General features: G+C 34.8%; 2 protein-coding genes across 2 annotated transcripts; both read right to left on the bottom strand.

The window, feature by feature from the left end:
* Positions 1 to 2,429: 2,429 nt before the first annotated feature.
* LOC147477028 (putative F-box/FBD/LRR-repeat protein At4g13965) lies at positions 2,430 to 3,047 on the bottom strand. The gene has a single exon (XM_086585896.1). It carries the CDS (start codon positions 3,045 to 3,047, stop codon positions 2,430 to 2,432), a length of 618 nt encoding a protein of 205 aa, XP_086442022.1.
* An 8,444-nt stretch (positions 3,048 to 11,491) lies between these two features.
* On the bottom strand, positions 11,492 to 12,866 carry LOC147477027 (uncharacterized). Its single transcript, XM_086585894.1, has 4 exons — positions 12,576 to 12,866; positions 12,105 to 12,358; positions 11,660 to 12,029; positions 11,492 to 11,545 (listed from the first exon to the last, which is right to left on the bottom strand). The coding sequence occupies exons 1-4, from the start codon at positions 12,864 to 12,866 to the stop codon at positions 11,492 to 11,494; spliced, it is 969 nt and encodes a 322-aa protein (XP_086442020.1).
* Between the last annotated feature and the right edge of the window lie 4,434 nt (positions 12,867 to 17,300).

Here is a 17,300-nt window from a genome sequence, read left to right as displayed (position 1 = left end):
GACTGTCCTCTTCCTTGCTGGACCATGTTGCCTAAATTTACTTCGATCTAAAATACCAGAAAGAAAAAATAAATTATGCCAATGAAATTATCTGTGTATAGTATTAAATCTAAGAAACATACAGATGAAATAAGAATTATTTATGATCACATAAACATGTAACAAATCGAGCCAGTGCTAAATTTTGTAAGGTTCAACACCTCAGTCAACTTCGCAATACTTGTGATTCTAGGAATGTGATTCAACCAGGGACAGAGTCAGGATTCTAAGCCGGGGGTGCGAAATTATGTGCACACCCCACCTCACCAAAAAAAAAAAAATATACAATTTATTTATTTATTTATTTTGTCAGAAGGTCTAAATAATAAATATCAACAAAATTATGCAGTTATTTCAATTCACAAAACTAGAGTGCAGCATTGACTACTAAGAATTTAATATGGACTGATGAAGATAACTACTTAAGCACTTAAGCCATTAATTTATACTATTATGTCTATATATATCTACATAATCTAGTCCACAAGTCTACAACAATTCAACAAATTCACTTCTTATAATGTTATAAGTATATATAACATTATATAGACTTATAAAATATTAACATTGAAAATAAAAGATTAATATTGAAATCAAAATTAACTCAGACTCCCTCTATAACTCTTTTGGGACTCCATTTCCTAAGTGGCATCCAATCCCACTTTCTCTTTCCAAAAATAAAAAAACAAACATAGAAACAAAATAATAACTAATAACTTACCTAATTAAATAACTAAAACCATAAATAGTAACAAATAAAAAAAAAAAAAAAAAAAAAAAAAAACTTACCAATATTTTCACAAACAAGAAAAAACTAAAGAAAGAAAGAACCAATTTAACAACGAAAAACCCCACTTGAATAAGGTTAATTAATTTTCTTTTGTAGTGCATCTTCATTTTCAGTCACACCATTTTCATATTCAAAACATTTATCTTCCATCATCTTTCTTTATACGTTTGCTCAAGTCAAGTCAATAGATAGAGACCATACAATTTTTTTTCTCTATTCAAAATTAACATAAACTAAAGTGATAAAAAGTAGAACTTTGTGACAAGAAAGAAAGAGAGGGGATTGATAATGAGTAAGGTGATTTTTTTGGGTGTTGGGTTTTTTTGGGCTTTGGTTTTTTATTTCTTTTTTTGTTTGATGAAATATATGTAAGTTTTTTGTTATTTATTTGCTACTATATTGAGTTTTGGCTAGTTAATTGGATAAGTTATTAGTTATTTATTTGTTTCTATTTTTGTTTTTTGATTTTTGGAAATAGAAATATAATTTGGATGCCACCTAAGATATATATGGAGTCCCTAGGGAGTTACTAAGGGATAGATTTTTTGATAAAAAATTACCTTGTTTTGTTTTTTTTAAGTGGAAATTTGATTGATAATGATAATGAGTTTTACAAATAATTAGGACAAGCATGCAACAAGTTGCGTTGCGCCGCAAGTGCTTTATGAATTTGTGTTTTTTATTTTATTTTTTATTTTTATTTTGGGTTGACCGTTTGTTTAAGAATTGAGAGTGAAAGAAAGGAAGGAGAGCATACGAGTTTGTTATGGGTGATTAGAATTATATAAACTGACCGGTTGGGCTTTGGGCCTTTGGCTATTTGCTTTAGTCTCATTAACCCATCAAATATTTAAAGACACATTTGTCCCTCTTTAATGGTTTTGAACTTAAAATAAATGATAAATGATAATTTTGTAAGGACAAAAAGAGAAGGAAAAAAAAGTTGGTTTATTGGAATATTTTTTATTAGTTTTTTTTTTCATACTATTTTTTTTGTTGATAATATTCTTATTATAGTTGTAAAAATTTTGGGGGTGCGGTAGTGGAAGTTTGCTAAAAAAAAATGGGGGGTGAGAGTCCTTATAGTTTGAAGATTTTTCTAAGCAATTAGGTATGTGGTAATGGAGCTTTTCTAATTTCAGGGAGTGCGACCGCCCCCACACGCACCCCCTATATCCATCTATATAACCAACCTACTTTATTTGTTTGAGCTACATTTATATTTCACTGAATTAATATCAAGTAAGAAATAAGAAATTACCCCAAGCACAGATGGTGATAATGATAGAGATTTCACTGTATGAATTTGTCTAAGACAATTGACCATACGCATGACATCTACATGCTCAATTCCAACTTCGTGTTCATAACACCACCCTAGGAAATACTCAATGCCAAATTCTGCCTTTTCAAGATAAGACACGTTCTGAAGATCGCATGCGACTATCGTTGCATTCCTCCATCTAATTTTTCGTAGTCTTGGAGCAAATACCACAATCTTTAAAAGGTGTTTAAACTTAAACCAGTAATCATTACACATGTCGATTACCAAGAACTTTAATTGAGGTGTAGAAATAATCAAAATCTTTGAATTTGGAGACTAACATTCCTCTAAACTTAGTGTTTCCAAATATGGACAACCTGAAAAGAACTTTTCGAATGAATCTTCTATGAATCCAAGATGAAGAGTTGTTAGTTCAGGCAAGGAGAAGTTATCTGGCAAATGAACTCTGAACTTTAAACCCCCCACACCTTTCGACAGCTTGAAACTCTTTAAACACTTCGACGTAAACAGATTATCAGGTAACTCAAAAACCCCATTCTTTGGAACAAACTGAAGATCAAGATCTTGAACATTTAGCTTCAACGCAGTGTTAATGAAAGATTTGAAAAGACTAGAATCACATAACTCATTCCAAACCAAATGAAATAATACGACATTATCGTCTCTGTTGTGTATGCGTGCTTTTAAGACATTTTCTACAAAATCTGTGAATCGTAGATTTGAGCCTTTAACTGGAACTGGTTTTGTTAAAGATGCCTGAAAGACTTGATCGAAATGTAAAGAATGAATAGTAAGCCAAAGATGTTGAAACATTCTTGATAACTTTCTTGTTTCGTAAACGATTCTCATGTCTAAAAAGGAGAGAATGTGTTGGAGAACGGCTTCCGGTAATTTACTCAGCCTATCTTCTCTTTCGTTGTTGTTTGGTTCCATGGTTTCAGAACAAGTTGATCACTGAAAATTCACTTTCTTGATTACCTTTCTCTCAAAACTTTATTTGTTTTCTTGCAGAAAATGGGTATTGTCGCGATTCTATTTTATTTTGTTTTTGATGAAAATGCTATGAAATTGCAAGATATCCACTCTCGAAATTTGAAGTATGATCACAATATTATTAGTTTTGATATAATGGCTATGCTCGATAACTTAAAAATAGAGGTCGGTTTAGTAGTTACGCGCTACTATTTTATTTTGTATTTGATGAAAATGCCATGAAATTGCACAATATCCACTCTCGAAATTTGAAGTAGGGTCACGATATTATTAGTTTTGATATAATGGCTTTGCCCGATATCTTAAAACAAAAAATCTATTTTGACTCCCTTAATAACTCCATAGAGACTCCATATCTTACGTGGCATCTAAATTATATTTTTCTTTCCAATAATAAAAAAAACCAAAAATAGAAACAAAAAATAACTAATAACTTACCCAATTAAATACTAACACCTGAAATAGTAACAAAAATCTTGCATATATTTCCACAAACAAATTAGACAAAAAAAGAAAGAAGACAAAACAAGAAAAGTAAAAAAAAAAAACCCAACACCTAAAAATAGTTGGGCACCCAAAAAAATTCACCTTCGTCATTCTCAATCCCCTCACTCTCTTTCTTGTCACAAAATTCCATTTTTTTTTTTCACTTTGGTTTACATTAATTTTTAATGGAGAAAAAAAATCCATATGATCATCTATTTATTAACTTAAACAAATGTCTGGATGATTATGTCAAAAAATCTTTTTTTGGGAGTTAAGATTTATTTTTGGGTGATCTTGGACACACCTATAAAAACACTCCCGCACCCCAATTTTAAAATAAATAAATTATTGGAATATAATTTATGCAACAAGAACAAACAGTGAATATAAGAAGGCTGACGCATGGATCGGTACACTCTCTTTACCTTTACCTGGTTCCACGTATCCTGTTTGCTAATCCATGTAAATCTCCTCTTCTAAATCCCCGTTTAGAAAGGTTGTCTTAACATCCATTTGATGAATAACAAGATTATGAACAACAGTAATAGAAAACAATACTCTAATGGATGTTATCCGTATAACAGGTGAATATATATGTGTCAAAGAAATCAAAGTTCTCTCTCTGTCTAAAGCCTTTGATAAGAAGCCTTGCTTTAAATTTGTCTACTGAACCATCAGTTTTAAACTTTCTTCTTAAAACCCATTTGTTTCCTATAGTCTTGCAACCAAGAGGCAAATCAACAAGCTCACAAGTTTTGCTATCCATGAGAGAGTCGAGCTCACTCTGTATGGTTTCTCTCCAAAACTCAGAGTCAGAAGATGCGAGAGCTTCTTCAATGGCGGAGGGATCTCCTTCCAAAGCAAAAGTGACAAAATCGGGTCCCAAATCCTTAGTAACCCTTACTCTCTTACCTCTTCTAGGTTCAGACTCTGTAACAATGTCTCTATCATGTAATCTAGGTATGTAAGAGTCATAAACATCAAAAGTAGATGCCTTGGAGGAAGACACACCCCCACTATTTCTAGATAAGTATGGAAACCTATCTTCCAAAAATTCAACATCAGATGATTCAAACAAGACTTTAGTCTTCATAGCTAGAAACCTGTAGGCCTTGCCATTCATAGCATAGCCTAGAAAGACACACCCATAAGTTTTACTCTCAAGCTTTGAGATTTTAGGATCATGCTTCCTTACAAAAGCCAGACATCCCCATGTTCTGAAGTAACCCAAATTAGGCTTCATGTTCTTCCATAGCTCATAAGGTGTAACCTTTGTCTTAGAATTAGCAATTCTATTCAGCACATAGCATACATTCAAAACAGCTTCACCCCGTAAATTTGAGGATGCTCTAGAACTAAGTAACGTGTCAACAATTAATTCCTTAAGAGTTCTGTTCTTACGTTCAGCTACTCCATTCATTTAAGGTAAATAAGGAGTTGTCGTCTCATGAATTATACCACGTGTTTGCAAGAAAAGATTAAAATTAGCAGAACCATATTCGGTACCTCTATCACTTCGAATTACTTTAATGTTTCTGTTATGCTGATTTTGAACCTCAAGTATATAAGCTTTAAAAACATAAAAAACATCACTTTTATTCTTCAACAGATAAACATATGCAAACTTCAATTCGAGCAATCATCAATGAAAGTAATAAAATATCTTTTACCACCTCTAGTCAGAACTCTTTCAAACTCACAGATATCAGTATGTACCAAGTCTAGCAGATTTGTACTTCTCTCAACTGATTTGTGAGGCTTCTTTGTGATTTTCGCCTTAGTGCATGATTCACAGTATGCAAAATCATCATTCAGGTTAGGAATTAAACCAAGTATGCTCATGTTCTTAACACACTTCCTATTAATATGACATAATCTACCATGCCAAACATTAACAGAACAAGAGATCATGTAAGAAGAAGTAGAAGTTTTATTCAGATCAGCAACGTTCAACTTAAACATCCCATTACATGCATAGCCCTTACCAAAAAAAAACCCATACTTAGTGATCACATACTGCTCACTACCTATGACTTGCTGAAACCCAGCTTTGTTCAAAATAAAACTATAAACTAAATTCTTCCTAATCTCAGGAGTATGAAAAACATTGGTCTTATGATTATCACCAAGTAGAACTTCCTGATTTGTAGTTGTAGTATAACTCTTGAACTAGTTTCTATCAAAGCAAACATTCCTAGAAGCACCAGTATCAGCCCACCACCCCTCACAACATTAATAGAATTGACCTCAGTTATCATAGCAACAAAAAGTTCCTCAGTAACGTTAGCCTCATTGACTTTACGATAATTACAGTTCCGAGCATAATGCCCCTTCTTCTTACAAGTATAACATACAACTTCTGACATGTCAATGGGTGGTTTCTGATTCATATGCACTTGATTCTGGTTCTGATTCTATGGAGCTTTCTTGTTGGAAGGTTTATTCTTCCTGGCTTTCTTATTAGGCTTCAAACTAGATTTAGTCTTACTAGTTTGTTGGTTTAACACATTAACCTTAGCCTTGGCAGATGACATGGCTACTTCCTCATTATGGTCTTGTTTTCATGATTCCTCTTCTATACGGAGTCTCATAATATGACTCTCCATCGAAAACTCCTTAGACTTATGCCTCAATATGTTCCTGAAATCCTTCCAAGAGAGAGGAAGCTTATCAATGATGACAGCAACCTGAAATTATCCGTCAATTTTCATCCCTTCTAAAAGTATCTCAGGAACAATAATCTGTAGGTCATGGCATTGAGACACAACGTATTTTTGTCATCTACTATCTGAAACTTAAGATAACGACTTACAACATATTTTTTGGAGCCAGCTTCCTCAGTATCATACTTTTTTTTGTAGAGCTTCCCAAACATCAGAAGCAGATGGAAGTTCATAGTATAAGTCGTATAGATCATCAGCAAGCGAGTTCAAGATGTAATTCTTACACTTGAAATCTACAGCGATCCACTTATCAATAGCAACAGATAGAGAAGGTTCCAGCAGGACATCTTCATCAGGAATCGGTTCACTTAGAACTGTTTCCACTTTCACCAGGGTCAGATAGAACATCATCTTCGCTTTCCACCTCTTGAAGTGCTCACCAGCAAACTTGAATGGTCGGTTATGGCTATTGTCGTTGTGGGACGTTGGCAGGTTACCTTCTTCATATTCCATTGTCAAACAACCTTAAAATTATTGGAATATAATTTCTGCAACAAGAACAAACAATAAATATAAGAAAGCTGAGGCACGGATCGGTACGCTCTCTTTAAGGTTGTTTTGTGTCTGTTCTTCTCTATGCAGACAGACCAAGTCAACCCCCAGGATACAACAGCTAGTTGGTACTCTTATTTGTTTACTGCACACAAACCAAAAATGAAAAGGACGAACAATGAGACTGATATTTTGACTGCCCAAAAATGTAACTTTGAAAATAAGGTTTGCAGATACTGTATAGGCTGCTGGAAGAGGCATTTTTATAGAGAAAGGTATAGAAACGTGGAACACTAGTAGATCCGGTTTTGTAGGGAACTGCTTCAGTTTCCCGATAAGGATTGGATTCCACTAGTCCACTACGTTTCTGTTTATGTTTATGTTTCCTAATCCTTATCCAATTCTATTTCCAAACTTATCAGGAAATAGTAAAGGAAAAAGGTTTACCAAAAAGAAGATAAGGGATCAGAGATCAAAGAGCCCAATCCCGGTTCGGTTCGACGTGTGCGCGTGCATGGCTTTGTGTGAGTCCTCCTTCTTAACCTAAAAGCCTTTGTACCCTAAGGGCACGCCCTTAGTATGAGACTTTCACTTATAAACACTACTCACTAGTGTTTCCTCCCCAATATGGGACTAAAGTTCCCTACTTAAACAACTATCACACACAAAGGTCAAAGGATCAAACCACCACAAAGTCATTCCAAACATAACCACTTGTTTTATTTAAAAATAACACAACATAAATAAAAATATTTTAGACTCATTTAGATTCCTAAATTACTCTTGTTTTTTATTAGATGTACCCAAGACAAAACAAGTCATTTATTTAATATACATCATGGGACCCCATACTAAATCTTATATACTCTACGTTTTTCACGTGTAACTGAAAAAGAACGTGTTCATCTTCTTCTTCTTTCAAAAGAAAAAAAATATTATTGATTTCTTCTTTCAAAATAACATACCCAAAAGACATGTTGTTATTATTATTATTTTTAATCATTTTGCCCCTAGTGAAAATACCCAAAATTAATTTGGGAGATATTATTGGATTGAGGTGGTTATTGGGGTATGGCAAAAACTTAAGTTAGTTATAGGGTACGAGAGTGTTTTTATGGGTGTGTCCAAGATCACCCTTATTTTTCTTTATTTTCATTCTTTCTTTGGTTGAATTGTTTGTGGAAATATAAGCAAGTTTTTTTTTTTTGTTATTTTGGTTTTAGTCATTTAATTAGGTATGTTACTAGATTTTGGACCCGGGCATTCGCCCAGGATCTATTAAATATTTTGTGTGCTGAAAAGACTTTACAAAATGTCTTACACAAATTTTCAAATCAGAATATATTTTTATTGAAAATAAACCGAAAACGTTAATGAGCAGCGATTATGGTGCATAAGTACTTGGAAACTAAGGGATCAAATTGAGATAGCCTCTTCACTTTGTGGTTTAGGATATTAATTCGTAATTTTCAAATGGAATTATCTTAAACTCGATCTAGCTTGTATAATAGTTTTCTTAGATTTATGGTGATTTAACGGCAAATTTTCGAATCAGAATATATTTTTATTAAAAATAAACTGAAATACATTAATGAACAACGATTATGATGTATAAGTACTTGGAAACTAAAGGATCAAATTGAGATAGCCTCTTCACTTTGTGGTTTAGGATATTAATCCATAATTTTCAAATAGAATTATCTTAAACTCGATCTAGCTTGTATAATAGTTTTCTTAGATTTATAGTGATTTTTAGAAGTAAATCATCACCGCTTGGCTTACGTACTAATGTGTACAAATAACTAAAATATCTATCAAATTATTAAAATAGATTGATTGTTTCCATTTCCTCAAAGAATACACTACTCCCACTTGAAAAGATTTATCACATGAACGTGTTTTCTACGATAAATTGATGAATACAAAAAAAAATTCTCTTTCAAGAAAATGCGTTCACCTACTTAGAATACTCCCCCAAGTATTTTCTCTTTTTCTAGGTGATTTTTTGTATACATGCAAAATATACTTATTGAGTTTATGACTATTTAGTTCCATGTACTTTCATTTTTTTTCCTAAATGGTACCTGTACTTTGTTTCTCGCTTATTAGTATCACGAACTCTTAATTTGGTTCAATTTAGTATTTCCGTCAATTTTCCATCCCAATCCGTCAAATTTGTCTAACGGGGACCTCATGTGTTTAACCACGTGACCTGAGCTGATCTAATTAGCGCCAATAACCAAATTAGTTAGTTACGAACAGAAAAACCTATTTACTCTCCTATTTCACCCGTTTCCATCAACCAAACTCATATTCCAACCTTCTAAATGTCCAAACACATGAAAACACACTCATACGTACCCATCAACCAACTCACCTTCCTACCTTCTAAACATCAAAATCTCTAACAAAAAAAATAAAGAAAACCAAATTCCAAATTACTATTTTTTCCAATTTGTTGAAGATTGTCACCTTCTTTGAACTTCCATACATTTATGTAGTGACTCCAATTGATTGTCATTCCATCATAACTCATAACTGGTTTCATGAGGATCTTGTATGGATGATATGATAAATTATCACTCCCATAAACCAAAAAAAATGAAGACCATTGCAGTGGGTTTCAATGTTTTCATAGCATAGGCATTCATCGTTTGTTATCAGTGGTAACTAACATTGCCTGGTCAAAAACCAAAACCAAAATTCAAATAACCAAAATAAAAAACACGATGACTCTCATCCAGACAATAGTATGCTACATAACATGTATCATCCTTACTTTGGCAGACCAAAACTTTCAGTAAGAATTGTGAGAACCAAGTGATAATGGGGCTCAACAAGATGCTATATAGTATGTATCATCTAGACAATAGTATGCTGGCAGACCAAAACTTCCAGTAAGAATGGTGATAACCACGTGATAATGGGGATCAACAGGATGTTATATAGTATATATCATCCAAAAAATGGTATGCTACATAGTATGTATCATCTTTACTTTGGCAGACCAAAATTTCCAGTACGAATGGTGAGAACCAAGTGATAATGGGGCTCAACAAGATACTATTAAGTATGTATCATCTAGAAAATGGTATGCTACATATTATGTATCATCCTTACTTTGGCAGACCAAAACTTTCAGTAAGAATGGTGAGAACCAAGTGATAATAGGGCTCAACAAGATGTTATATAGTGTGTATCATCCAGAAAATGGTATGCTACATAGTATGTATCATCCTTACTTTGGCAGACCAAAACTTCCAGTAAGAATGGTGATAACCAATTGATAATGGGGCTCAACAGAGTTTTAACTTGTAGAGAGTTTTTTGGTGCGTACATTCACTGAGTTTTTTGGTGTGTTCATCCAAAACCAAAACTTGACTCTGACAGAACCAAAAACGCAAACCAAAACTCGACTCTGACATAACCAAAACCAAAAACTGAATCCAAAACCAAAACTCGACTCTGACATAACCAAAAACTCAAACCAAAACTCGACTTTGACAGAACTTGTTTCACCATAAACTTGATCAGACAGAACTTGACTCTGACAAAACCAAAATCAAAACTCGACTCCATGCAAAAACTATTAAACTGAATCCAAAAACTATTAAACTGAATCCAAACTGAATCCATAAACTGAATCCAAAAACTATTAAAATGAATCCAAATTGAATCCATAAACTGAATCCAAAATCTCTACATAACCCATATTCTCTACATAAACTGAATCCATAATCTATATTCTCTAAAGACAAAAAAAAGAACACAAAAATCCATACACAAAAAATAGTCGAGTCGCTTGCTTCAATTACTCGATCTATTTGAGTACTTAACACAACTACATACGAGTACTCAACTAAATACGCCATCTTTTGGCATTCCCTTTACCACTAGGTGCCTTTCCTCTTGTCTGAGTTGTAGGTCCACCAGCTATTGACTTTGTCTGAGTTGCAGGTCCACCAGCCATTGACCTTGTCTAAGTTGCAGGTCCACCACCCATCTTTTTTGGAGTTATTTTCTTTGCAGTTGTGGTATTTCTGGTTTGTCTAGCCATTGACCTTGTCTGAGTTGTAGGTTGGGCTAATGATGCTCCTCTGACAGAACTTCTTGATGATGTTACTCTGATAGAACTTGTTGATGATGCATTAGTTCGGGTATCCACTTTAGGCATTGGATCAACTGCTGCTAGCATGGATGCAGTGTTACTAGGAACTGATTCTTCAACTGGGATTGGCATAGATGCAGTGTTACTAGGAGCTGATTACTAAACATCTGTTGAAGCAGCTGGATCAAGTGGAGCACTCCATCTACATCTTTTCTGATTAGGAAGCTTTGAACATAAATAAAGAAGAAGTTAACTTAGCTATGATTATAAATGGACACAAAAGAACATACACAAACAATTACCTTTGTGAATATGGCACCATTTGGACCAACTAAGTTTAAAACACCTCTTGGTACAATTGGATTCTTGTACTTTCTCACCTGTTAAAATGAAGAAATTAAATAGCTTACATGTTTTGGTTTTCCTAATAGACCTTCAAACAACATAAAATAAATTTAAAAAGGAATACTTACAGGTTCTGGGGGTATTTCTTTAACAACATTATCTTTGGCTTTGGCTTTCCTATGGGGAATACTTACAGTCTCATGTATGACATCATTCATTTCCACATTCATTTAATTATCAGTCATTTCTTCATTCATAGGAGTGTCATCATTCACTTGGTTTTCCTGTACTTAAAGTTAGTGAGTACTTAAAGTAATTAAGTAACTAAAATTTAATTCAATTAAGTAACTTACATGTGCATTTAGTATCTCTTTACATCCTTTCTTGTTGTGGCTAACCTTCTTACATCTTTGACAAGTTATTTTTCTATCTTTTCTACTAACAACATCTGCTTTCTTACTTGGTGATTCATGAAAGTCCTTCCTCCGCAGCTTCTTTGGCCTGCCTGGTATTCTCCTATTCTTGGGTGGCAAAAACTTTGCAACTTTGGTCTTTATCCAGAGATTCTCACCATTCATGGGTCTAAGAAAGTGTGAGTATGCCTTCTTATTGCTCTCAACAGAATACCAGTGTGCAACATATTTCTCAGGTTCATCTCCACTGTTAAACATTGCAGCAATGGAATGACAACAAGGAATTCCACTGAGTTCCCACAGTCTACAAGTACATGTCTTCTGTTTCATGTCCACTATATAAGCTATTGTATCCCTTTTGATTTCAAATTGTTGGTTCCCAAAATAAAATACCCTCTAGTGCTTATATTCCAGCTTGTTTGCCTCTAACTTTTCTTTAGCTCTAGGGCATATAGTATCCTCCCATCCTCGCATCATATCTACTCTCTTGATGACCATTCTTTCCGTCAACTTCATCCTAATATCCTCAAACATAGAGATTATTGGTTTACTCCTAGCTTCAACAATTGTCCCATTAAACATTTCACACATGTTGTTCTCAACAACTTCACAAGTCAAGTGAGTTGCAAAAAAGGCCCTGGACCATGCAATTGGATTCTTATCCATCAAGTATGTATGTGCTGCCTAGTTCACTTTATTTAACTCCTCCATAGAAGTATCAAATTCTTGAGGTGTACTAGCTTTACATGCCTTCCAAAAAGCAAATTTGAGTTGCCGCCCACAATATTTTTTCTTAAAATTAGCATATATGTGCCTAGCACATGCCCTATGCTCAGCTAATGGTAGGCACAAATGTAGAGCCTTAACAAGTCCTTTTTGTTGATCTGTGATAATTGTCCACCCTTGTCCAGCCATCTAAAATATTCAAATCATTAAGCAATCTGTCAAGGAACCAACACCAAGAGTCTTTGTTCTCACTCTCCACTTGTGCCCATGCAATAGGGAACATTTGGTTGTTGATCCCATCCCTTCCTACTACAGTAAGAAGCTCACCCTTGACAAATCCGTTTAAAAAACAACCATCTAGACCTAATATAGGTCTACATCCTTCCAACCAACCCTTCTTCAAACTATGAAAACAAACATACATCCTCTGGAAATGGCCTACTGTTAGTGGTGCATCCACTTCCATTTGTACTGGGTTAGGTTTATCAACCTCTATTTCACTGTACTACCTGGATTAGACCTTAAGATTTCATGTGCATAGTCAGACACCTTGGCATAATGAAGCTCTAAACCCTTGTCAACACCACCTAAAACTTTTCTCTTGGCTCTCAGACATTGTATTGTAGTTACTTCTAATGCAAATTCATTCAAGATTTCAGCTTTAAAGTCTGCAAGCTTCCAGGTTGGATTAGCAAGTATCTTATTGTAATACCTTTTCGCAAGCCACTTAGAATTCCCCATTTTAACATTGTAGTTTCTACCACACTTGTGTACCTTTCTCAATGTCTTGATCTAAAAAGTTTATGAATCTTGCATATAGCTTGCATGCAGCCTCCATGGACACTTTGGAGCACAAAGAGCTAGAAGTTGTGTTGCCTTATTCTTCTTATACCAAATGGATAAACCATTTGCAACTGAGTAGTTGCTCAAATACTCCTTCAACTGTTGAGGAGAGGTAAACTTCAGCCCAACTTCAGGCACAAATGTAAACATGTCCTGCTGAGGATTGTAAACAAGGTAATTAGTTCTTGGGTTCCCCCTATTGACAACATGAATGTAACACTCATAATCTGATTCTGACTCAGGAGTGTCATAATCATCACTATCAGCATACTCAATATCATAACCATCATTAACATGATAAATAGGTATATCCACAACTTCATTATGTGGGCTAGTTGATATCCACACTTTGCGGTATAAAGATTTGGATTCTCTACTCCATTCGGTGTAGACTAAAGTCCTTACGGTTTTTCGTGCATTTAGTCCGATTAGGAATTAGAACCAACCTAAAGTCTAGGACATCTTACAACTTTATTATACTCCTTAGGAAACTAGTGAGTAAGTTTCATATTGTTGATTTACTAGCTAAGGTTTGCTTTGTTCGAATCCTAACGGATGCTTAAAATGCGAAATACAAAAACGGAAAAACTACGATTTTTAACTTGTACTTTATAGAGAAAGGAAGGGTAGAGGATCATGATTTTCATGCAAGGACTCGTTATACTCCCTAAAATTCAGATTACTATCATCTCTAAGTCATTTTGGGTTCATTACCAAACCCGAAACGGAGAGAACGTCGATCCCTAGCGAGATGAACTCATCTCTAAGTCTATTTCCCTAGCAGAAGGAGTTGAACCGGGATTTCATCTCTGAAATACCAACTCAACTCCTAGACTCATACAACATATTCCTGTCAAATATGGAAATAAGAGGTTAAATAAGACCCGCGTGCGCGGCTAGCCCAGGCATAAAAAGGGAGGCGCACGCAAGTCCTTCTTAACTTCCAGGCCTCAAGTTTGGCCGGACACTACCATTTTGGGGTAGTGTGCTACATGTGTCCTTAAGTCTAGGCAGTGAATCCTACTTCTAAGAAATTTATACGAATCCTCACATGAGCATCATTAACCCTCCACCTTGGAGGGTTTTAGCTCATGATCCTTGGATTGTTTGAAAGCTACAAGATATGTATGCTAAAGAGAGAAAGAAAGAAGAAAGGAATGCAAAACAAACTGATTACCTAAAGAAAATAATGAACTTGTATTTAAGAACTCATAATGTTCTCCATTAACACTATTACAAGCTTTTTCATCCAACTAAAAAAAACTAAAACTAAACTACAAGACAAGGAATGAAAAAAAGTCAAAAGGGAGAAGTAAATGCTCCAAAATCATTCCCCCTAATACATAAGAGAGCTTTCTCTCTTCTCCCACGTGAAACACCCCCCTCATTCACTCCATTCGTATCCAAACACTAAGCCCCCTTTTGACACCTTGCATTCTTTACATAATTACCACCTAAATCCAACTAACTTCATTAATTGCATGCAAGGCGTCAATTTTGTGCCAATTATTTGCACCTTTGTCTTAACTTGCATGATGACTCATCAAATCTCGAGGGCCCGCATTGTGGGTCCATGTGCAGTGTCCATTGGTGGTCCGGTATTTTGGCATTTTTACAACTTCCCGCCTATACGTAGAGTTCGTCGCGCTGATCGTCTGAGCAGCTCACTTGTCGCATTCGGAGTCCTGGTTCAAGAGATATGAGCTTCAGAAGTTTTATGCTTCTGTGTACGTAATCCTGTTTCTGACTTGATTATGTGATGTTTGAGTCTTTAGGCTTTAGTCCGGATTTGTTGGGCTTCACATGGGCTTAATCAGATAGCTTATGTATACTCCCTATCCCGTGTTTAAATGCTGGTTTTATTATCATTTTTACGTTGGTTGCTCTAATCTGCAAAAACATGAGAATACAATTATTTCATGATTATTAAGCATAAAATTAACCGAAATGTTATGTCTCTATGGGGTTTTATAGTACAGTTTTAGATGCTTATCACACTACCTCCAAACAATATTTTGCTTGTCCTCAAGCAAAGAAGAGACATTAAAACCGATAAGTGGCCAAAACTGTGCAGTCCTATGCTAATTCTGGTTTCCCAGAGTGCGGTTGCATTGACCGTATGCAACAAGGCCTTAAACTACTAGGAATTCCCTAGTGGACGAGTTATAGCCTCGTGAGAATTTTCCAGAAAAGATACTCACAAACTTCATTTATACTACAACGACTCAGTAACAAAAGCTTGTTTCCTAAATTAATCTCAGATATTTATACATCTCTTTAGCGGGGAACGAGGATTAATTCCTTTGAAACTCAAGTTAATATGCATACAATAATTAAAATATCTACATATGAACATGCATACAGTGAACTTTACATTGAAATGCACAAGCAGGGTCATTTCTGGATCTTTTGGAGAGCGTACCTAAATTCACAGGTATGTGTCGAAACACAAATTCACTTATAATTTTTCCACTCATGTTTCGTTAACTCCAGTGTGCAGTGGGCACACGTTTCCTCACATATATACTCGATGACAGTCAGAGGAGCCAAGGTCGATCAATCACATCTACTACTTATTATCACACCATCCTACTCTTAATTGAGTTAGATGTCTTTATTAGGTATTAGGGGGATTAGGTGGTGGTATAGAAGAAAATGGAAGTGGAAGATCAACAATGATAAGTATGAGAGAATAAGGTCTTCAAATATTTACACTTGAGAAATCCTTGTTTTCTTTTTTTGCTTTTACCTGAGTTTTCCTACTTTGCTCTTAAGCCCTTGTACTTATTTCATTTTTTTTTAAAAATTTGTTTTAGGGCTTAAGAAACACGATTCTATTTTTCTTTCCTGAAGCAAGTAACTAACTTTTATTTGGGACAAGTCTTTCTCTTTATTTTTCAGCATTTCATCCTATTTCTCATACTCATCATTTAGGTAGGTTCTTTTATTTGGGGTTAATAGATGGGTAAGGAATTTTTGTTGAAAGTGAAAGGTTTGATGAAAGGTTCAGTAGAGTGACTAGCGATAAAATTTATAATAGGCAAGAATTTTAGCTATGTCGATCCAAATAAGGCCTAAATTCTCGCCTAGGGCTCGGATAGTAATCAAGTAAGTAGATGCTTGATTTTCTCTATTCGGAAAACTACTCCTCTGTGTCATTACTCACAAATCACTCATATCTAGGCTTTTTGGTTAGATTCTCACATGATTGATAGTTTAAGTAGACTAACCGTAGGTTATAGAAACTTACTGCTATGTACAATCGATGATACTCAGTGTAGGAATAGTCATGAAAAGATGTAAAAACTATTGCGTACGTATTATCTTAAGTTTCTTAAAAACGAATCCTAATTCGAATGCTAATGTGAGACTTCTAGACAATTTTCATCATTGAAGAGGAAACAAGACTTTGTCACTAAGTATATTTACACGTGAATTATGACAATCCTAGTAGGTCTAGCTTACAAAAGAAGACACAAAGATAACAACAATATTAATTAAGGGAGCACACGATGAAAAAAACTTAATTAATAATAATAATAATTTTATCTTATTTTATTTTGGGGAAGTTAAGTTTTGTAAAAACAGAATGCAACACCCCCTTTTTTTTAAGCTAGGAAGAAAATCATGGATCATGATGATGATGAGGATGGGGATAGGAATGTAGATCGTGGACAACACTCTTCAGTTCATCAATTTGTTGGCTAAGTTGAAGTTGAATGGCCCCCTAGTTGGCAGAGAGCGTAGTTTGATTCTCTATTAGGAAAGTGTGATTTTCTAAGGACTGAGAGTGAGTTTCCAAGATTGCCTCTTGTTCAACATCGTGCATAGCTTGACGTTCTTGAGAATCCATAAGACTTTTGATGATGATTTCTTGACGTGCGTGTAGTTCCCGCATACCTTGATGTAGAAAATGAATGCCTTCCATGGGATTAAAAATGTTTTGTATGGCATTTTCATCAAAGAAATGTTCTGAGTTTGAGCTTTGGCCATCCTGTTCATCTGTCAGAGTATCTGGAGTCCAAAAACCAGGGGCGCGATCTGTGTGAAGTACAGT

The sequence above is a fragment of the Coptis chinensis genome, chromosome 9 (genome assembly GCF_015680905.1).
Source record: "Coptis chinensis isolate HL-2020 chromosome 9, ASM1568090v1, whole genome shotgun sequence".
In the NCBI taxonomy this organism is placed as follows: Eukaryota; Viridiplantae; Streptophyta; class Magnoliopsida; order Ranunculales; family Ranunculaceae; genus Coptis; species Coptis chinensis.
Note: the sequence above shows the minus strand (reverse complement) of the source record. Positions and strands in the feature narration are given on the sequence as shown.